Here is a 23,012-nt window from a genome sequence, read left to right as displayed (position 1 = left end):
GAAGAGTTAGTGTTTTGTTTATTCATTTAAATGACACTCCAATTAAAACCGGCTTGAGTATGGAACAAAGTAGGGTCCAGTCTCCCTTTTGCTCCATATCGATATTAAATTGACCCAGCATTACATATTTTTTATTGAGATTTGACATACAACATTATAATAGTTTCAGGTATATAACATAATGATACAATATTTGCACATATTGTGAAAAGATCACCACAATTATGTCTGATATCCATCACCACACATATACATTTTTTTTCTTGTGATAACTTTTAAGATCTACTCTTACTCCTCTTGTGACTTTCAAATATACAATATGGTATTATTAACCATAGCCCCCATACTGCACATTACATTCCCATGATTTACTTTGGAGCTGGAAGTTTGTACCTTGACCACCTTCACCCATTTGGCCAATCCCTCCCCCCCTCACCTCTTGCAATCACCAATCTCTTCTCCATTTTCATGACCTTGGGTTTATTGGAGATTCCACGTATAGGAGAGATCATACAGTATTTGTCTTTCTCTGATTAGCATAATGCCCTCAAGGGCCATCCATGTGGTCGCAAATGGCAGGATTACCTTCTCTTTTATGGTTTAATAATATCCCATTGTGTGTATATACATAGATGTCTTCTTCATTCATACATCTATTGATGGACACAGGTTGCTTCCCTATCCTGGCTATGACAGTAAAAAACTGCAGTAAATAATGCTGCAACGAACATGGGTGTGTATCTTTTTGAGTTAGTGTTTTCATTTTCTTCAGTTAATACCACAAGTGGAATTTCTGGATCATATGGCAGTTCTATTTTTACTGTTTTGAGGACCTCCATATTATTTTCAATAGTGGCCGCACCAACTTACACCCCCACCAACATGCACAAGGGCTCCCTTTTTCCCCCCATCTTCACCAACACTTATCTTTTTGATAATCATCATTCTAACAGGTAAGAGGCGACATATGTTTTTAAGGACCAGTCTCCGGCCTGCAGTATTACCTTGGGTGTACAGCAACCATTCACCTATGCATCGTTCTGTTTGTGGACGCCCTATGCTGTTCCACTAGTCTGTCCAAGGTCATACTCTCCTCATTAGTGTAACCTGATAATGACTCTAGTGCAGCAAGTCCTCCCTTCTAGTTCTTCAAGAGATTTTTAGCTATTCCTTTTTTTTATTTTTTAAAGTAAATCTCTTTACTCTTGGCTACTTTATAATTCTTTTTGATTTCAAAATAATTCCAAACCTATAGAAAAGTTTCAAGAAGAATACAAATAACTTTTTATCCTGAACCATTTGACAGTGAGTTGCTGACTTGTGCCCCATCGCCCCAATACCCTGAACAAGAATAGTCCCTTACATAACTACCATATGATCATCCAAAAAATTAAAAAGTCACCATATTACTATCATCTAATCCATAGTCCAGTCACTGTTCAAGTTATGCCAAGTATCCCAACAATGTCTTTTACAGGGCGCCTGGGTGGCTCAGTCAGCTAAGCAACTGCCTTTGGCTCAGGTCGTGATCCTGGAGTCCTGGGGTGGAGTCTTCACATCAGGTTCCCTCACTCAGCTGGGAGTCTACTTCTCCCTCTGACCCTCCCCCCTCTCGTGCTTTCTCTCTCGCAAATAAATAAAATCTTGAAAAAAAAAACCACAGCAATGTCTTTTACAGCAGAAAGGTATCATCTAGGATCACGTACTGGATTTAGTTACTGTTGTCTCGTTTCCTTCAATTTAGAATAGTTCTTCAGCTTTTTTCTTGGCATTCAGAATTTTGACACTTTGGAAGGTTACAAGCCTTTCATATATCGTCCCTCACGTTGGGTTTGTCTGATATTTCCTCATGATTAGATCAGGCTACACATTTTTGGTAGGAGTATTGCAGAGGTGATGCCATTGTGTGTTCTCACTGCATCGCATCAGATCTTGATTTGACCCATTATTGGAATTGGAATGTTGGTCACTTGATTAAGGTTTCTGTCAGGTTTCTTCACTGTAAGGTTACTCTTTTTACTTTTGTAACTCATAAATTAGGCATCAATTGAGACTATGTTTCTTAAAAAGCTTCCCCCCGTTAATGTCCATCGATGTTTCTCGGGTGAATTATCACTGTAATGGTTGTCTAGTGATGATTTTGTAATCCTATAATTTCTTTTCCATTTATTAGTTTGCAGTCTATCTTAAGGAAGAAGTATTTCCTTTTCCCTATCTATTCATCCATTTATTTATACGTATCCATGTTATTCCACGGATTACTATCAGAATTTATTCTGATGCTTAAACCGCCCCAGATGTGAACAATGATATCCCCTTCAAGCTGGCTCTGCCCTTTTGATACGTTCCCATCTTGTATTTTCTGGGCCCCAACCCTGGAGGTAGTCATTTCTTCGACAAGTTATGGTTCCTTTTAGCCCACTGAATGGTATTTAGAAACCAAGATCTGGGCACCTGGAATGCTCATTGCCATTAAGATGCTGTTGTTTCTCGGTCCTCTCAGTGACAGAGCTAAGGAATATACGTATGAATATACATACGAATATACACACACATATATGTACTTAATATACACAATGGTATGAATATGTACATATCAACATGCACACACATACATATCTGCATTTATTTCTGTACCTATATATATTTAAAATCACAATCACATCAATATCTCCAATTCCAAAACGACACCACAGAGTTCTTACTTTTCTCCTCTTCCATATTTGTAATTCCTTCCTCTGACAGTAAATAACTTCCTTCCTCTGGCTCCCATCATCTTCACTGTATTTATTTCCTAGATCAGTGTCCTCAGATATAACCACTTTCCCATTGTTACTGCCACCATTCTTCCCTACCAACACAACCACCCTCCCACTCAGGCTCTGACACCACACTGTAATGTTCCTCTTCCAGGAATGGACACCCTCCTCACTGTGTTCAGGCATCCCAATATGGGCCTCCATCACCCAACCTCCAGCATGGAGGCCTACCTTGTGAGATCCCACCTAATGGCTTTTGGACTGAATTATTCAGGAAGGAAGAAAAGGTAGAGAGAAAGGAAGGTGCTCAGCTACTTTAATTATTAGTAGTGAACATTAACTTGGGATAATCCTTGTGGCTCATCAGAAAATAGAAGCCATTAGAAGAGAATGACCTGCCCCTCTCATGACCAAACCCATAGCCTGCCTGCACCTTTATTTACGAACTTGACCTTCTCTCCTATCACAATACATAAACTGTGCCTATCTAAGACTGGATCCCCACCTCTTGGCCTGCTTGCTCTGAAACTTTTCACTGAATTTCTCTTCCCTTGGTTATTTCCATTGGCATACAAAACAGGCTAAAATATCCCCAGTCTTAAAAAGAAACCTCCCTAGAACCTTCACAGCTCTTCCACCTACTTCTCTGCCTTTTAGTTAAAACTTCTCAGAAGTGCTTCTCTCCTGTCTCCACTTCCCAAACCCATTCTTTCCTCAACCCCACTGTGACCAGGCTTTCATTATCATAGTCACGAAAACTGCTCGTCAAGTAGCCTTCAAGTCGCTGAATCCATTGACTAAATCACAAATTCCTCTTGTTTGATCCATCAGCAGCACTTAATACAGCTGGGCATGCCCTCCCTTTTTAAACACTTTCTTCCCTTGGCCTCCAAGTTGGCCTTGGTTTGTCCCCCACCCCAACAGCCACTGTCCTATTCCTCTCTGCTCAGTCCTCTCCTGAGAGCCATAGGGCTAAGTCGTCCGTTCACTCCCTGGGTGAGCACAATCAGTGCCAAGGCTCTGTATCATGACCACACTGATGCCTCAATCTTATATCTAGCCCCAGTGTTTACCTAACAGCCTACTCAGCATTTCTACTAGAAATTATAATTTACATATTAAACATAACACGATCAAAACTGAACCCTTGATTCCTGCCTCCCCTCCCCGATCTTGCTAGTGTTGTGTCTCCACCTCAGTAAATGGTTGAGTTATTAGCTGCTGAGACAAATCTTGGGCTTCTTATACTTTCCTCTCTTTCCCTCACCCCCATCCCCATCTAATGCAAGAGTCAGCCTTATTGGGTCTACTTTTATCTATAGATGTCCTAAATCTGATGACTTCTCACTTTCTCCACTGTTACCATCCTAGTCCACATCTGCACCTCTTGCTTACATCATTAATAGTTTCCTACTGTTCTCTCTTCCACATTATCCAAACTTCAGATAATTCTTCACACAGCAGCCAGATTGATCTTTTAGAAATGTAAATTAGATAAACTGATGACCCTGCACCAAACCCTCCAATGGTTTTTAATCACACTCCAAATAAAACTTAATTCTTACCATGGAGAAGAGGTCCCTCCTGTTTGGACCCTGCCTACCTCTCTGAACTCATCTCCCAATTTCATTTGCCTTTTTTACTCCGCTTAAGCCACAAGGACCTCTTTGCTGTTCCCAAACACACCAAGCTTATTCTCCCCAGCCTGGAATGAACTTCTCACTACCTTCAAGAATCTGCTCAGCTGCCACTTCCTTACAGCTTGTCTTCGCCACTGAATCCTACAGAGCACCCTCCTCCCCCCACAAGCCCTATTCCATCTCCCTGAACTCTCCTCACCCTGCTTTAATATTTGTGTAGCCATTTACTATTCCGTGACATTTTGTTTACTGTTCATTCCCCTCACACCCCACCCAGTGTAAACTCCGCGAGGCCAGGACCCGTCTATCGTGTTGACCACTGTCTCCCTGACTCCTGGGACAGTGCCCGGGGCACAAAGGTAGCCTCTGTTGCACCAAGGTGTGGATGATTTAGGCAATGCCAGTGTGGCATGGTACTGTGGCTGAAAACCAGCCCTGCCGGGTCCAAGAGAGTGCAGGAGTGATGAGCGAGAGTGGTACAGGGAGACCCGTACGGTGATGAACAAGTCACTCCTACACAGAGGAGGAAGTTGTAAGTGGTTACATAAACTCGAGACAGTAACTTCAGATGTTCCTGAAAGAGCACCACCTCAGTGGGGATCCATAACTCATTCTCTGCTTCTATACAATAGCGTCTTTCTAACTGCACAGATAAATTCATTTCCAGTGGAGGAAAATCACCTTCTGCCTTCGCTACTGAGGTTTCCAGGTTCTGTGTTAAGCACCTGAGAGTGAGGAGTGTGGGCTCTTTTATTTTGGGTCCACATTTAACATGTGGCTCCTGCAAAAGCATTTTAAGAACACTGAGGTAACTCAAAATAAACTCCCGCCAGCAGGTGAGCCGACATCCTATTCAGCCTCAGCTATAGCAAAGTTGCCGGTGTCCTCTAAGCTTGAAATAAAAAGACATTGCCACTTCAACTCTGTGTTGAATAGTATTTTCAATGACGTTGTGGACAAGTTTCTGAGACTAGGGTGCACGTTACCTCAGGGAGATGCAAAGCAAAACTAAACTTTGCACACTGGACTGGTCTCTGGTTTGATGCTGACGTAGGGGAGCAGCCTATGGCTACGAGATGGAAGAAAATGTCTTTGTCTCTCAGGCTGCACAGGCAGATAATAAGCAGGTGGTCCCAGGAGCAGCGCCTTCAACCTCTATTTTATATATTTGCCAGGGACGGGGGAAACAGAGCAAGCACAGGCTCTCAACCTGTGCTGAAGCCATTGACGAGAACCTAGTAGCAGGCTGGCCTGGGGCACACCTGGCAGAGAAGGGCGCTGCGGGAGGCTCCCCAGTCTGGGCAGGCCGTTACCCCGCCAGGACCAAGTCTAGGAAGGAGAGGTGTGGCCAGAGCAGAGTGGGACCCTGCAACTTGGCCAGGGACCTCAGGCTGCCACATTTGCATTTAAAAGCCATTATGGAAATGTAATTTACTTTGAAGACAAGGTTATATTCAAAGCACACTGCTCTCTCAGCAAAGTGACAGTGACCAGGAGAGGAAGAGGGGAAACTGTGTAGGGTACAAACAGGTGAGAGAAGTCAAACTTTTCTGCACGGGGAAACTCTTCGACGTGTACGGAGGCCATGCCTAGTCCTGCTCACCTCAAGAGGTCTGAAGAATTCATTAAATTGAGGTATAGCTATTTCCCATTTAGGTTGACTTGGTTTGAGTGAGTTTCAGGGAGTTTCTAAGCTGGGTTTAATACTGGACTGTCCCATAAATTAAGGGCATATTATTATGGTCTAAAGAAGGCTGTGGGTCTAGGGTGTCTGGTTGGCTCAGACAGTAACTCTTGATCTTCGGGGTCATGAGTTCAAGTGTCACAATGGGCGTCAAGCTTACTTCAAAACAATAATAAGGCTGTGGGTCTATTTGGAAGGTTCAAGACAACTGATAGGAAAAGTGGAAGATTCTTTGATTGGGATGAATACTTTACTAAAGGAATCAGCTGGGGAGGGAGGGTGGCATGGTCCTACCAGCAATACTGAGGCTGGAAAAACCTGGGGAGAGGGAGAGAGAGAGAGAGAGAGCGCGCGCATACAACATGAAATATAAAACATATATATACAATAGAGAAGGTACAGTGAGAAACCTAAGAAGGGACTTGCCCCAGTTGGCAAGAGCAGCAGAACCAGAGTAAGAGTCCAAGATTCTGTACCCAAGATAATGCCCTCAGCACCCCTGTAATAATACCTCCCAGGAGCTGGCCCTGAAAGGCCAAGTAGGATGAGAGAAGTTTAAGCAGATAGAAGAAGCTAGAAGAGGAGAAACAGATGGGAAAGAGGGAGGGAAGCAAAGAAATGGATGGAGACCGGGGGGGTTAGGGGAACAGAGCAGTGACAGAAAACAAATGAATTATTAACTCATTCATTCAAAGTATTAGCTTTTCGAGAATATTAAGTCAAAATAAATTCCTAGTTTTCAGTTCACTTGGTCTGAATCACAGTAAGTTATTGCTACCCTTTCAATTGTTCTTCATCTGCTCTAATTCTTAAATCTTGAAAGGGTCAGATCCTATGGCTCACCGAAAGGGGGGAAAGAGAATTATCCTGTGGGTTTCTGGCAAAAGCAATTATACATGTGGGCTGAAAGATATCAAGCTAAGAACCGCAGGTTCCCAGCTCCTAAGCCAGAGAAGCTAAGGCCATCTGGCTGCTTGTTCAGTTCTAAGCAAAATACAACTCAGAGCTGCTACGGAGTCTCACTGGTTGACCAGCAGGCCACAAGCATCTGGCTTTTAGCAGTCCACATTTGCTATTAATAATGATTAGCCAATAATTTTTTAAACCATCACATGTTAGCAAGTCTTCTGTAATAAATTCCTGACTGATTTTCAAAGAGAGGACTTTGTACTGGTCTGACCCAGCCGTCTTCTAGAAGTTCCCCAGACATCTGCTTAGTGTGACCAGCTTTCAGGATAGATACGTTATTCTTCTGGGTTTCAAGAACTAATCTATTGTGGTTCAAGGTCTGCTCCACTTCCTGGAGAAAGTGATTGGAGTGTGTCACTCCTATGAGACTCATAAATCACAACATTCTTCCCAGGCAGTTGTCCTAAAGTCAACAACGACCTGAACAGAGCTGTGATGTAGTCAACAGGGAAGCCTCCAAAAGTGGTGGAAAGGCACCATGTCATCCTTTTATTTCCCCCAAAGTGCTGTCTTTCCCCCCTGTATTCATCACGTTTATCAGAATGATAAATCAGTAATCTGACAAACCACCCTCCCATTCTCATGTATCTAACCAGCTTGAAATGCCTGATGCTTCAGTGCTGCATTTCTCTGCCAGCGACAAGACTGGCAGCCTGGGATGTGCCAAGTTCTTGGCTCTCAATTGCAAAACAAAACAGTATAGGAGGGAATTTGTGAGTTAGCTGATTTGCAAACACTACAGCAAGTCACCGCGTAAACACTTGTTTTTGTGTACCTATTATTTCTCCCAGGCAGTTACCTGGATGCCGTCCTGACGGTGGCCAAATGTGCTGCTCAAGTTACCCTGCTTCCTTCATTCACATTTAAGTGAACTCAGCTTATTCTGCACCATTAAAAAACAAAGACAAAAACAAAAAAAACCTTCATTAAACAGTAATCACAGAGCCTCTCGGTTAATTATGGAAGGAGAGTCACCAAGGTCACTCAGAATCAACATCAGATCTACAGGTGTGTCCATAAAGGTACAGGAAAATGTCATTCAAATGGAACCAACTCAGGAATTAAGAGGAATTAAGAAGCCACACTTACATATATGGGGGTTGCTGGAAATTTCCACGCGCAAGTTCATCCTGATTCCTCTACAGTAAAAGGTAATCTGGGTATATGGACATTCTTTCCATGCCCCCAACTCCAAATACCAGTTTACTGAATGATCACACAAACCAACAACAACGGATACTGAGCCTGACTGAACATATGTGGGAAGCATTGTGACTCTTCATCAGAAGCCTACAAGACAGGTTCTTCAACTTTCCGTCTATATACGGTTGAAGAATCAGAGGATCAGTATAGTTAGGTGACTTTAGTCCCAAAGTTGGTAGAAGCAGAGACACAATCTGAATACAGATACTCCTTATTCCAGAGCCTGCATTCTTAATCATTTTGCTAAATTCTCTATCAAAATAAAAACGGAATAAAACTTCGACATGACAAAAGCTTTTCAGATGACATCACAGAGCACTGGCATTTTCTTCTCCATGTATATCCCGGAAAGAACTTTCCATTCAGCTTCAGTGTGAATGCTAACTTCCAACTTACCAAAATTCAGGGTTGAAGCACCACTCCTCTGGTAGAAAAATAAGTTATAATCAAGAAATTTCAATGAAATTGGAAAGAGGAAAAAGCTGCTAAGGATTGGGGTTTTTTTTTGTTTTTAAACATTTTCGTACTATTGCAGGGTCAGACATTCCTAACCAAGCTTATCTAATCCAGTTCTTGCCCCAGGCAGGGTGACTTAAGTCATCCCAAAGACAGAAAGGTTCATGCAATTTGTAAAGACCTTACTGAATCCTACCTAGCTGAGAGGCAAGTTTTAAGTATCTCTTGACTGTCTGAGGCTCTGCAAAGTGCTTTGGAGCTTTTTAGAGGAAAGGTACGGCACAGATGCAAATTAATAACAATATAAATCAGCTCAATTCCCATATGCATAACCATCTAACCCAACGAAAGGAATACACGAGGCCCCAGGCTGCAATGCCAGTCTTCTTCGGAAAATATATTTATTATTGATAGTGAGTGCAGTAAAGATGTCAGTATTCATGATCGAGAAGAGGTTGTATAAGCCAAGGTTGCCTTTATGTTGATAAAAAAATGCCTTATTTCACTTGTAATCATAAACATTATTCCAGTAAAAGAGGTACATTTTTCTCTCCTTTTTGTCTTACTTATATGATCACCATAGTAAGTTAAAATGAAGTAGGTCTTATATAGTCAAGGGAGAAAAGAAAAAGAGAAAAACCAACATGCCAGAGCCTAGACGATTGCACCCAGCACTGCTGGGGGAGGTATGGTGCCCTTTCCCCACCCCGCTCCAATTACCTTAGCCCCCATCCCAACCCCCTGCCCCAGCTCTGCTGGAATGAAGATTCACCCAACCCTGGAGCTTGTGAGAAGAAAGAGTTGAATAGAAAGTTAGAAAGGTGTAGAGGGCTGCCTTTCTCTTTTAATCATCATGAACAGGGTTGACTAACACTGCAGTGTGTCCTTGCTGGCTGATACCTGATCTAGGCCTTGGCTTTTCAAACTGCAGTTGATCAAACTGGGATATGCTTCGGCTGGATCTGCTCTTTGGTGCTTCTCTTTAATCGTCTTCTCCTTAAATGGGTTACTTTCTTACTAGGAAAAAAAAATGTTCCGCCTCTGGAATTAACGTTGAGGAGTTCTGCTTGTTCTAAAAGTTGACTTTATCCTCCCTTCTCAAGCATGCTCTGCAAGAGAAATAGAAAACATGAGTTTTTACCAGCAGAAGGAGGGATCCCCAAAATGGCAAGAACTATTTAATACTATTTGTATTACTTTTCAAAGATCTACTCAAAAACACATAAAACAAGGTGCATGCTTCTTGGTCTCAAAATATTATTACCTTTAATGAACGCCATTGCTTAATCATGTATAATCTCCAAATGACCCCACCCCCCACCCCTGCCGCCATACGAAGCTGAACCTGAGTGAGCATGGCCTGGATCGTAGCCGGCTGTGGACATGGGTGCTGTCTCACAACCATTGGCATGTGGGATGCATGGGAGTATTTCTGGTGGCCACAGGGACTGGGGTGAAGCTATTGTCAAGGCAGCGGGGGTGAGGGCTGGGGTGGAGTAGAGGTTAAACCCCAAAGGCTCCGAGAGGACAAGAACCTCTTCCAGAAACCTCTGCCCATCCCAGGCAGAACACAGATGTTCGTAAGCTTGCAATGCTGGACGGACGTACAAAGATAAGTATCTATTCCGAAATTGCAAAAATGGCCCCTACATCCTATTTGGTTATTTATTTTTGTGATTGGGCGTAGGGGGTGGTTCTCAACTATCAGATTAAAATTCTATAACTAGCCGAGGCAGGGGATATATTCTCTATTCTCAGAAATCTTTAAAAGACAAAAGTGATGCTTTCCCCTTTAGTTTTGAAATTATTCAGGAAGAGGAGGCTAGGTCAGGCAGAAGGTTGCCTGCAGTTCACACCTTCTTCCCTACAGCCCTCACCCTTCCAGCTCTTAACGGAGCTCCTACTAGGTAATCACTGCACCGAGTAAAGTGCTATGGGGAAACCAATACACAGGCCCATGGAAAATTAAGGCATAATATAATGTAATAATGTGCTACTTAAAAAAATGTACTTGCTAAATATATGCTAAAAAGTAATTTTACTGAGTGAGTAATACATACAGTATAAAATTCAAGATAAACAAAAGAATACAGAGGAGAAAGTAATTAGAACTGGAGTGGTCAGGGGCGCCTGGGTGGCTCAGTTGTTAAGCGTCTGCCTTTGGCTCAGGGTGTGATCCTGGCATTCTGGGATCGAGCGCCATGTCAGGCTCCTCTGCTATGAGCCTGCTTCTTCCTCTCCCACTCCCCCTGCTTGTGTTCCTTCTCTCGCTGGCTGTCTCTGTCAAATGAATAAATAAAATCTTAAAAAAAAAAAAAAAAAAAGAACTGGAGTGGTCAGAGGAGGCTTCTAATAGGACCTTTCAGACCATCTCTCTGAGTCTTTCAGAATCTAGACAGAAGGACCAGGAGAGCGTTGGGGAGAGGTGAGGGCAGGGAGGCAAGGACTTGGAGATAGGAGCAAGCCCAGTATGTATGGAGGGCAGAGGAGAAAGACTGGCCTAGCTAGAGGAAAGGGTGTACAACAAGGATATGCCAAGGAAAAGAGTGTCCAAAGGGCCCAGGGTGAAAGCCTGTTGGCTTTCTGGAAAAAACCTGGGAATCCAACGCATGTCTTTAAATAGGAAAATGTCATTTGGGAGGGTTACCCTGACATCCTTGGCATAACGGATCCCACAGATGAGAGCCTGGAGGCAAGAAGACCAGGGCAGAGGCAGATTAGGAATCAAGGGTGGGAATGAGAAATAGATAGAGCCATAAAAGACATGGCTAGAAAAATAGAGGTGGTGAGACCTAAGGTATGATGATCCTCAGTGACAGGGGGAATGGAGGTGTCACCAAGAGAAATGGAAAAGTCAGGGGGAGGAGCCAGCCTGGGAATGAGGAAAAGGACTTAAATTTTGGGTTTATAAGAAATCCCAGATGGAAATGTCTAGAAGGAAGCTACAACCTTGGGAAGAGATGTCAACAGTCTTTAGAGAAGATTTAAAGCCAAAGATGAAGAAAAATGATTGAAATAACAGGGCAGAACAGAAAGCGTAGAAGGACAAATAAGAGAGCGTGTTGGGTCACAAAAGCAAAGGATGGGTAGATTATCCTAAGAAGTCTATGTCCACAAGGCACAAAAGACCACATACAAAAGCAGGCAAACTAGTTTAGAGAGAACACATACAGAAATGGTCACAAAAGATGATACGCTCAAGGAGGAAGTAAACTAGAAAAGCCAGATGCATCTAGAGAAAACAGGAAAGACAAAGCAGATAAAGCAGAAGACTTGGCTCAGCAGAGTTGTCTTACAGAACAAACACCACAATGTGAGATTTCTCTCAAACCCCTCATTCACATACGCTCTGTATTTGTTGGAAAAATTAAAAATTGAGCACACACGATGTTAAGAGTCAGACCAGACAATGTCCCAGTATCCTAGTGTCTCATTTACTCTCTTGTGGCTTGATCCGTGTGAGACAACAACCGTGTGTCCAACTATTTGGACAGGAAACGATGACTTCCAGATATAGAGACCACCTCACCACAATATTATATGGTAATACGAAATAAAAGTCAATATAAAATAGATTTATACTTGGCCCATCTAAAGGCATTCAGTTACTAAAAAAAAAATCATCATTTTATGAGGGATGCCATTTTGCATTTGGGGAGGTACACACTCACTACTTTTTTCAACATACCAATGTGAACTTTAAGCTATGATCTGCCTGATCAAGATTACATGGCTATGCCTCATTCTACAGCTTAGGTCCTATGGTTATGAAAGCTATGTGACAAAGTGTAACTCTTTGCAAATGTTGCAAAATAATCTGCAGTGACCACAATATAATTAAAGCAATAAAGTGTTTTTTGAGAGTCAAGGGAATTTTTTTTACTACCCTTCTTTCTGTAACCCCAACCAAATATATAAGGGTAATTTTCCACCCGGATTATATAATGTTAAGTGTATCAGACTCTCTTTAGTCTTTGAGAGAGACAAGCTAGGCCCTGGCTGGTTAGAAGATCAGCGGGCCCGTCTAATGAAAAGACTAACAGAACACTTCTGAGCAAATATGAAACATAGAGAAATTACTACATTCACAGAATAGCCGGCTACGTGTATTAAAATTCTAATTTTCAAGGACAGCACAACAGTTCAGCTAATTCACAGGTGGCTCTTTGGACACGAGAAGGCTCCAGGGCCAGTCTACACCCATGTTGTAAACTGCACAGGGTGACAGAGGTGATACAAAACCTCCCGACTTCAAAGACATTAATAAATACAACGTCAAGTTGAATTAAAAAAAATTAGATTGGCAAAACACTGTGTTATTACTATTCTAACTATTCCATAAAACCTGCTCAAAACCCAGGCCCAACGACGTTTGGCTGGAAGGATCCAGAGGCCTGGAAAGGTCTGTGTCATTTAGTGTCACCTTATAGGTTCTCCCACAGTCTCTGTATCGGTTCTGTAAGTAGCTGCTTTTGGGCTGAATTTCAACACTGCATAAATTTAACACTGCATAAATTAACATAGGAAATTCCCCGAAGAATCAGGGAGAAGATTTGCAAGTTATAAAAGATTGCTTCCTTCATTTAAGGAACTGCTAACACTTAATCTTAATGTGGAGAAAGAAATTCCTTGCGTTGGCTCATCATTCACGTATATGGGCCTGCAGAAACCCCTTTTATAAACAGCTGCGTAAATTACCAAAAGGAGAGAAGGGCTCAGGCATCCGTACTGCTCTTTCCCCGAGTCTGTCTCTGATTCCAGCCACCGAGGAAGGAACAACTGGCAGCTCACGCTGTCAGACAAGAGCAGGGCCCCTGGAGACCGGAGATTGCCTGCCATTTCCATTTATTAAAATGATCTTCACTGTTTTCCTCAAATATTTTTGTTACACAGTAATCTCATCAACTGGTTTCTGACTTATAGCTTTCCTGAAGGGGCTGACTTTCACAGCCACGTGTCGGCTACTGGATGTGTCAATGTATTTAAGAAGAATTACGGCAACCCTGGATTGCTAAACAATCATCATCAAGAGAAAAAAATACTTTTATTTTTAAAGACACTATTCAGAATGCTTGTCTCTGAGCTCACCCAGCATCTCGCCAAGATTTCAAAAGCCCTAATGAAGCCGAGTACGGAAGCAGGAGGGTTTATGGGGGAGAACTAAAATGGGAATGTGTCTGGGTATACCTGAGTTTTTCCCCAAGAAGGGACATGAAAAGTGGGGAGCAAAAGACAAGGGAGTGTGGAAGTCACAATGAGGAGAGGGTGAGACAGAAACAAAAGTAATCAATAAATTCAATTTCGGAGGAACACAAAGAGAGCTTTGCCTGTGCACCAAGCACTACTCCGGACCACCTGAAAATCTGATTAGCCAACTTCCTGTTTTCTCACTCCGTCTCTCCCGGCCAGCCAGTGCTGCTCCTTCTTCTCCCTGCTTTATGCCTGGATCTGGTTTCATACCTTCTCTGACAAATGCTCTGTGTAACATTCAAATGAAGTTATGAGTAATTAACTGTTTACACAACTTGCTGCAATAACAGACAAAACACGAACATATTGCAGCTCTAACTCTTGAAGGATAAGCACTAGAAAAGAAATGCTTATTAAGAAAAAAGAGTCTATTACCATCGTAATATTTCTTCTATTAAATCCAAATTAAAAAAAAAAAAGAAAATGTCATAGAACGACGATTACTCTCAGAAAGAGGTTTTGAGAAGGGTTCCCTACGATAGGAGAGACTGATAACACATGTAAAGTTTGGAATTCAGTTCCCTTTGATGTGACTCCAAGTCCGAAAGGCCACCCCACCAAAGGACAGGAAATCTACTGTGGAACACCCATGTGTCATCTTGAGTATGAGCAGCCCCGCTGGGCCATTAATAAATGTCATTAGGTGATGATGACAAAGAAGCCTCTGAACACAAGAAAAACATGCTCCCATAGGTCTTCCCAGAATATTAACCTTCTTGATTTATCTCTGTGCTCCCTAGGTGGCTGTCTGTGGACATCAGAAGCAAATGCATAGGGGCGCCTGGGTGGCTCAGTCGTTAAGCGTCTGCCTTCGGCTCAGGCCGTGATCCCAGGGTCCTGGGATCGAGCCCCAAATCGGGCTCCCTGCTCCGCTGGGAGCCTGCTTCTTCCTCTCCCACTCCCCCTGCTTGTGTTCCCTCCCTCGCTGGCTATCTCTCCCTCTGTCAAATAAATAAATCTTAAAAAAAAAAAAAAAAAAAAGAAAATGCATAAAGAGAGGGGACCCCACGGTGGGTCAGGAGAGGGGAGCAGGGTACCGAAGTAGCAGAGCCAAGGGAGGGTCTAGTCATGATCGTGAGCTGGCCAGGGGACTGTGTTACCTTGGTTCAGTGCCTCTTTCCTCCCTCCCGCCCATGAAAACCAGGTGTGGCTCCCCACCCAGGGGTACCTACAGTTTCAAAGGAGGCAACAGGAGGAGAAGAAAATAACTTCTTTGTAAGGGGCTCCCACCCTCTGTTCAAGACCTCTAATTTATTCCTGAGGCTGAACTAGGAATAAGTTCCCAGGGTCGGTCTGATGAGACCTCTGCCAGATGGCTCAGACCCAAGAAGCAGTGACAGGTAGTGGCAGGTCCTCAACTTCCGAAAGAGGGAAAACAGAGATTTAGCAGGGCCTCTGAAAGATCAAAGACCTCTAATCCAGGGTAGGCCAATGGGCTCTAGAGTATGTCTGTCAAACTCCTGTGCACAGAGTTACTTGGGGAATTTGTTGAAAGTTCAGATGTCCAGGTCCAACCTCAGACCTTCTGAACCATAATCTCCAGGGACGGGGCCAGAAGTGTACATTTCAAATGCACTCCTCAGCTGATACTGATGTTCACCCATGTCTGAGACCTGGTATTACAGAAAAACAGCACACTGGGTTTGGCACCAGGAACAGGCTATTCTGCTCTGGACACCGTCCCATAAACAGATCACTGACACTGTGAGTGCAAATGTTTCCAGGTGAGAAGACGGGATTAGGTCACATGATCTCTAAAGCCTGTTTAGCTCTAACAGCCTATGACTCTGTTCAATCATTTGGACGTACTTTATAATTCAGCTGAAAGCAATGATAAAATACAGCCTGCTCTGGCACTGGATTTTTCTTTCAAGAACGCTGATTTCTAAAGCGACAGCGACTACTGTGTTTTTAGACCTTCTTTACACTCAGACAACAGGGACGTATTTGAGGCCTGGTCTAATACAAACTCGGGTCACAGGGGAGATAAAATACAATGTCCTCAAGAAGGCGGATGCTTCCTGCCATGGGAAATCTCTCCATATGCCCTGATCTTAATTAAGGTTTTCTATTTTGGGGGTTACCCAAGGACTGTAAGTGTCATTTCCACTTTGGAAAGGAAGAAGTGGATGCACAACATTGGGCTGAAGTAACTTCATATTAAGATCCAGCCTCATTTACCAGGGTCTCGACCTCATGCTCTCTACTACCGCCGGGTGACGTTCTGATCTCCCCAACGATACCAGCAGGAAGCATAGGCCTAAGGAATGCACTGCCTTGCTTACAAGATGTCCTCATTTCAATCCTTCCTTCAACTGAGCTGCTTACTTGGCTACTGACCCACTGCCCACTTGCTGATTTAAGCTTCTGCGATGGTTTATCTTCTCCTGACTGGCCTCTATCGTCTGACTCCAGGCTCCACACTGACCTCTGTTCTTTGGCATCTCTGGGTCTGGCCCTTGCTTGTAGTCCCAGGCTTTCCTTGGCTCTTCTGACTTGGCTTCCTGCTCTGTCTCCACACTCCCTGACCGCCACGATCCACGGTGGGTAGGTGAAAGCCTCTGCAGAACAGGGGGCCTGGGGCTGGCTAGAGGGAGACAGCCTACGTTTTCTGATGGCGTTATTAGCTGGCAGGCTACATTCTGCCAGGCAGTGCTGAGACAGCTGTTTTTCAATACACTGCCTTCCGAGAAACTGTTTTTACCCCCTCCTAGTTCATTCTGCTACTTTGGCTTCCCTGGGGCTGTCAGGAACATCAGCTTCAAGGAAAGGGTACATAGCGGTGGGAGGCCAGGCAACATGCAGAAAAATCAGAAGTACAAGTTTAAGGCTGACAGAAAAATCTACGAGGCAGAGGCACAAGTGCTGGAGGTCCCCAGAGCAGGGGTGCTGCCTACACCAAACAGACAGAAATGTGCTCACAGACGTGTGTTCCTGTGCACATAGACCCTTGCTCTCATGCATGGAAGTAGAACTAGTCCCACAGCATCACCGCTGAAAGGCCCTCGTGGATCACCTAGTTCAAACCCATAATTTAGCAAAGAAGAAACTGAAGCCCAGGTCACCATGACTAGATTGGAATGTTACATACCGTATTTCCCACAAACTCTACCTTCCAGGGAACACAGAATGGTTGCCCAGAGCCCAGCCAGCTTCTGTACCAATTCTTTTAGCAGCAGGGTTAGGAAGAGAGTTGGAATGCTTCGAATTGCCCCCTAAGCATGCTACCCCCCAAGCCCCCAGAGATGTTGCAAGAAAATATCAGGGCAGTGGGGTATCCAGGGGAACAGAGCAATGCAGATCTGAGAGGGGCCCTTTCTCTATCTATAAAGAAAAACTATAAAGTTTTTCTATAAAGAAAAACTGAGTACATTTTGGCCCAGTAGTGGCAAATATCACTGGCTTCCCATTTCTCTCCCACCTTCTGTAGTCCCCTGTAAGGAAGGTGAACCAAGATAGAATAGGAATCAGGTTATAATGGTAAAAATAGGTAATTCAATTTTGGGGAGTTTATAGAAAGCTATGAAGGTAGGCAGATACGAGAAATAAAAGACACAATCTATCAATCGATGTCCTCCTACATTTTTAAAAGCCGTAACTCATACAGCTAGCCAGTGGCTTTTAAGTCTTAGAAATAATAATTACAGCAATTTATTACCTCTTTACCCTTATGAAGAACACATAACTTAATATAGTGGAAGTAACAGTCTAAATGTCTCATATCAACCCATGAGGAATTGTTTAAGAATAGCTGAAGAAAGACTGATGTGAGTAAATGGATGAAGAACGAAAAATAAGGCTAAGGAATATCCGGAAATTTTCCAATCAGTAAATCTATTAGTCTATAGAACAGTGCCTCAAGGGAACCAGTGAAAGCCCAATCTTATGAGTCATTTAAAAGTGGAGGGGATTTGGTTCTTGGAATTATTCCAAGGGGAAAAACTCCTGCACTGTGCCGGAAATGGACAATATGACCTAATGCGTTGTTGTCAGGTTTACCATTCTCCACATTAGCATGTCTAGGTGCTTCTTTGGATCTAACAAGAGAACACAAGAAGGGGAGCTGAACGGTCAGGACCCGCTACAACTGACGCTCAGGACCACTATGCTGCTGATGCTCTTCTAACAATGGGCAGTGTCAGGGGTCCCAAGGTTAGACAAACTTCACACTGAGGAAAAAGGGAAACGTGGTATTAGAGGAAAAGTGCTCAGGAAATGCTGGTATTAAGCCCCTGTGGCCATTTTGGTGTGGTCTTAAAATAGGGCATCTTTTTGCTGAGCTGCACCTTTGTCCATGGCCTTTATAACCCCACCTCCTTATTTACCACCTTCAGTCTCCGTTATGACTTCATTTGATATTCATGTTTTCCTCTTCACTTCATGATCATCGGTGACACTTTCTCTCACTGCCTTATTTCTGTATTCGTGGATAATGGATGTCCCTTCTCACACCCAACTCAAAAACCAAACACCATTTTTAATTTTTTTGTTTTCATGGTAAGGTATATCTTGGTTTAGTTGTTACATTTACCATCATGACTTCCCTGGGTTTCAAGTCTCTCAACTGTAAAACTGTGAAAATAAAACTGTCTCTATTTACATCTCAGGTTGTCATAAAAACAAGCAAGAGAATGGATGTGAAATCACCCGGAAATCTAAAGTACTATAGAAATACAAGGTATTGTTGTTTCTTGTTTTCTTGCCCATTACAATGTTGCCCATCTTAGGATAAAAATACTTTGTGGACAGCTATCTTTGTATTATTACCTGGTGGTATAGGCTCCCTAATATTTGAATATAAGAGTTGTGAAAACAATAGGTACCTCAAAACACACTTGCCGGAAAGGATATTAAATTATGTTGCAGACTGGGGGAGGGGGGTCTCTTTTGGAATCAGTAGTAATAATTTGGTGCTTTGGGATGATCTGTTTAGTGATTTCAACATGATTTCAATATGAAATAACACAACTGAGGAAAGAAGGAAAAAATAAGATTTACCGAATACTTTATATAAATGTAACCCCCACAACACTGGGGATAACATTATCCCAATTCACAGATGAGAAAATTCAATGCCCAAGGTCACAGAGTTAGTAAAAGACAAAGCTTTCATACAAACCCAGATCTGCCCAATTTGAACTCCCTACTGCACCGTGCGGCATATTTGATGTTGTCACAAAGCAACTTTGTTTTATTCTATAAATATATGCCGTTGATCCCATGAGGCAAGGTGCAGATAATTCAACACAACCCAGACAGGCAGGGTGGAGTCGAAACTCCATACACCCTTGCAGTTGCCACTTTGGTAATGTTACAAATCACACTGTGCAAATAGGCATGTTTGTCAGACGCCAGCATAGAAACATACACTTTGTCACAGCCCTTCTTTGCACTAACTACTACCCCCACCTCTATGTGGCATTAATATCAAGTTAGAAAAACCCATGAGTCAGCCTGCAGGTCTCAGGCACTTCAGTTAGTATCAGTATTAAAGGCTGGGGCTTGTTAAGAGCATATCAGAAGCTGTCTTTGACAAAAAAAAGTACTAACTTAACATTAGCAACATTATTTCTATCAAAGACCTTTAAAGAAAAGAATCACCGGCATGCTACTAGGAGTTATACAGTTGGAAATACAAGTAAGAAACAGAAGAAAGCCTCAAGCTACTAGGCTTTTAAAGAAAACACAGGCTTTTAATAAATCTTGGTTATATTTTTTTCTACTAGTGTTGATGTTACTTTCTAGGTACCCAGACAATACCAACCCTCCCATAAATAACAGAAATTTATAGAGTGTTAGAAATTTACACTAAGTGGTTTTATTATAACTATAGCAAATTAGACTGCAAAAAGGCATGCTGTGTAACTCAAACGCTAGATTTAGTTGGGTCAGAAGGTCAGCTCTAGGGAGTTCATCAGCAGAAAGAATCAAGGTTTCCAACAATTTCTGTCTGTCAGAACAACCTACATCCAACTGTTAAATCAGTTAAATGATAGGGAATTATGTGACCTGCCAGAATTGATAATTTGCTTCAGGGTTTATCATTAGCTTTCTAAAGCACATGAATTAGAGAAAACACATTCCTGTGAACATCAAATTATTTTGGAATGGGGGGTGGGGATCAAGGGAAGAGTATGGCTGAGGTACATAAAAGTGATGGAAAGTGTTGCCTAAATCCCATCTCTGGCCTCCCTTTCCCTTCCCAATCCGGTGGGCTCTACCAACTGGTAGAAGATTGAACGGTGCACGAAAGGTGGCTTTTTGTTTGTCTTTTGTGTTTCTCTGCATGACTACTAGCTGCTCACAGACCCAAAGCTGCTGGTCCCATAACTTGTATTCTTCCTCTTTGCTGGCTTTGAGCATTGACTCAGAAATATGGGGCAATGATCTTCAGGATACAATTACCATAAAGGACAAAAGTTCAAAGCAACTGGAAAAAAATATTTAGTAAGAATCTTTTTCTTCCCTGTAAGTAAATGAGTTAAACACCTAGATGGGAGTTGATTACTAAGTAATGGACTTGTTATGGCAATTTTTGATGATGCAACAACTTATACTTGGTGTATAAGGCTCTTCCATACACATGAGCCTATTCAGTCCTCATCTTGCTTTCTTCTGGTGCCCCAGTTAATCTGGCCTGCACACCCACCTGTTTGGCCTGATTGACACAGCGCATGTACTGGTTGGCCAGAGCAGAGCAGCTGAGGGTCTGCTGGGTGTTCTGGCGGTAACACTGGAGAATTTTGGCCTGCAGATCAGCGCAGACAGGATGAAACTCATACCTCCTGAAAACAAAAACAGGAACCAGTGAGACAAATTGTCTTCAATCAGAATGAAGATCAAGGCTAAAGAGTATATAAAACATTAAATAAGATATAAATGTTGCAAGTATAGAATGAAAGTTTCTAAAAATGATTTCTATGAAATTAAGTTCCAGTAACTGATACCACCACAAGCCTCTCCAGACACTGTAACATTCCCAACCAAACCTATACCTAAACCAGGTGACTGGTGCCAATACACTTCAGCCCAGTCAGCCAAATCAGAAACCTGAGAGCCCTAACTTCTCTCTTCCATGCCCACATCTAGTAGGTCGCAAAGTTAGAGATAACACAGTCTGGTCCTCTTTCTCTATATTCACTATCATTACGTTAATTCATAATCACTTTTATCCTGGAATCAGGCAAAGCCCTCTAAACTAATCCGTCTCTTAGCTTTTGCCCCTCTACTCCTGCCTTCCAGAAGGTTCTTTCTAACACATATATCTGAGACCGTATCTCTCCCTACTGCTTTCTTAAAAAAATGCAAGGTCAACAGGCAAGTCCTTCTGGATCATGTTTCCACCTACTTTTTAGCCTTCATTCCCCACATTGCTGCAGCCTGACCAAACCACTTTCAAGGTTTGATCCATACACATCCCTTCATGTCTTTGCTCATGCTGCTCTTGATCTTGGACATGCCCTGAACCCAAATTCCCACCCATTCCTACATATCCAGAAAATAACTACTTATCTCGTAATACTTGAGCAAGTGTTGAAGTGTAACCTTCTCTAGACAGCTTCTCTAGCTCTCCATCAAGGGTGGAGTCCACTACTCCCTTTTCAGTGACTCCACTGACCTTGTATTAGCTTCTTCCACCACCTCTTTCACCTTCCACTTAACGCTGACTACACCATAGCCTGGTGTAATTTACTAGCCTACATCTACTAGGAGGAAAATCCCAAGAAGGAAGGACTGTCTTATTTTCTTTGTGACCTCAGCTATTCATATGGATACCTCTTATAGAAGCCACGCAATAAATTACTGAGAATACAGATGGATGGAGAAAAAACATTTTTAAATTTTCTGGGCTAAAATTTTACTAATTATACTTACAAATCTCAGATTTTAGTTAGATTTGCTTTCAGTGAATATGCAGTACCAAACACAAATGCCTCCAAATATCTTAAAATATACACTTGAAAAATGATAACAAAATCAACCAAATGAATTATACCAATGAAAAGGAAATATTCCTGTTAAGATGGTAGAGGAACTTGAATTATAAGGACTAAACATACACAGAAAAAATACATAATGTTATCACTTTTAATCTAGGAATTCATATTTTTTTTCAAATTAGTTTTGTTTAGTACAAAAGGCTTCCAGTTTTTCATATCAGTTCTTTTTTTGCAATTTACATTTTTTATTTCTGTAGTAATCTTGAAATAGCATTATTTTATATTAAACGGGTTCTAAAAAAAAAAAAAAACCCTAGAGAACACAGGGGGAATACTTCTCATCAATAAGGAAACCCCTGGGTGACGATTTGTCTCATTACTTTTATCCAACACACTAAGCTAATACATGTTTTGCTAGCACAGAAAACTGAAATGCAAACCATGTTACTGCTCCCTGAGGGAATTTACTTCTTACTACCTTCTAAGGAAAGCAGACATAGAGGGAAAAAAAATAATCCCACAAATTTTACATAATATTGCTTTTAGTTTTTCATTCATTATCTTACAGCTCTGCCAAATATCTAAGCACAGAATTTAAATTCCCTGGAGTTTCCATTCTAAGATTTCAAAGTTCATATGTCTACGCATTTTTTTTTGGACATGGATTTCCCTAATCCCCTACCACGAACATCAGCATCTAAAGGGAGTCAGCTGTGCTTCGAAAAGTAGAAGCAGAGACACCACAAACTGACTGATTATAGCAAGACACACATCTGGATAAATACTGAATAAAATATAATTAAGCATTAGGTCAGCTGAACCCAGCAAATACATGACTAACGCCTAGGATCATTCGTGGGAAAACAGGGTTATGTTCTATCCCAGTGCTGAGGACCACACTTCTTCTACCATACCTTAGATGTAAAAGCAGGGGAAGGAGGATGGGGAAAGAAGACTAGAACAATCCTGACCTTCTCTTCAGGTCTTCGCCATTAACGTACAGGAAAAGATTGTAAAGAATGAGCTTCCACATGCTACACATCATAAAGAAGAGTGTGTTTTTTCTTTTAAAAAACTATTTGCGATGGAATAATTCATCCAATACTATGAA

The 23,012-nt window shown here is 42.2% G+C and overlaps 1 protein-coding gene across 2 annotated transcripts in view; it reads right to left on the bottom strand.

Annotated features, from left to right (window-relative positions):
• Positions 1 to 9,087: 9,087 nt before the first annotated feature.
• The window catches only part of CHCHD3 (coiled-coil-helix-coiled-coil-helix domain containing 3), a 262,201-nt gene continuing 248,276 nt past the window's right edge, over positions 9,088 to 23,012 (bottom strand). For both annotated transcript variants that reach the window (XM_040643982.1, XM_008712051.2), the window contains 2 exons: positions 20,611 to 20,746; positions 9,088 to 9,820 (listed from right to left, as the gene is read on the bottom strand). In XM_040643982.1, coding sequence (XP_040499916.1) covers positions 9,797 to 9,820; positions 20,611 to 20,746 — 160 coding nt within the window. In that variant the 3' untranslated portion in view covers positions 9,088 to 9,796. The remainder of the gene's footprint in view (positions 9,821 to 20,610; positions 20,747 to 23,012) is intronic.

This window comes from Ursus maritimus, unplaced genomic scaffold, assembly GCF_017311325.1.
Source record: "Ursus maritimus isolate PB19 unplaced genomic scaffold, ASM1731132v1 scaffold_3, whole genome shotgun sequence".
In the NCBI taxonomy this organism is placed as follows: Eukaryota; Metazoa; Chordata; class Mammalia; order Carnivora; family Ursidae; genus Ursus; species Ursus maritimus.
The sequence above is the reverse complement of the archived record's forward strand: the minus strand, read 5'-3'. Positions and strand labels throughout refer to the sequence as shown.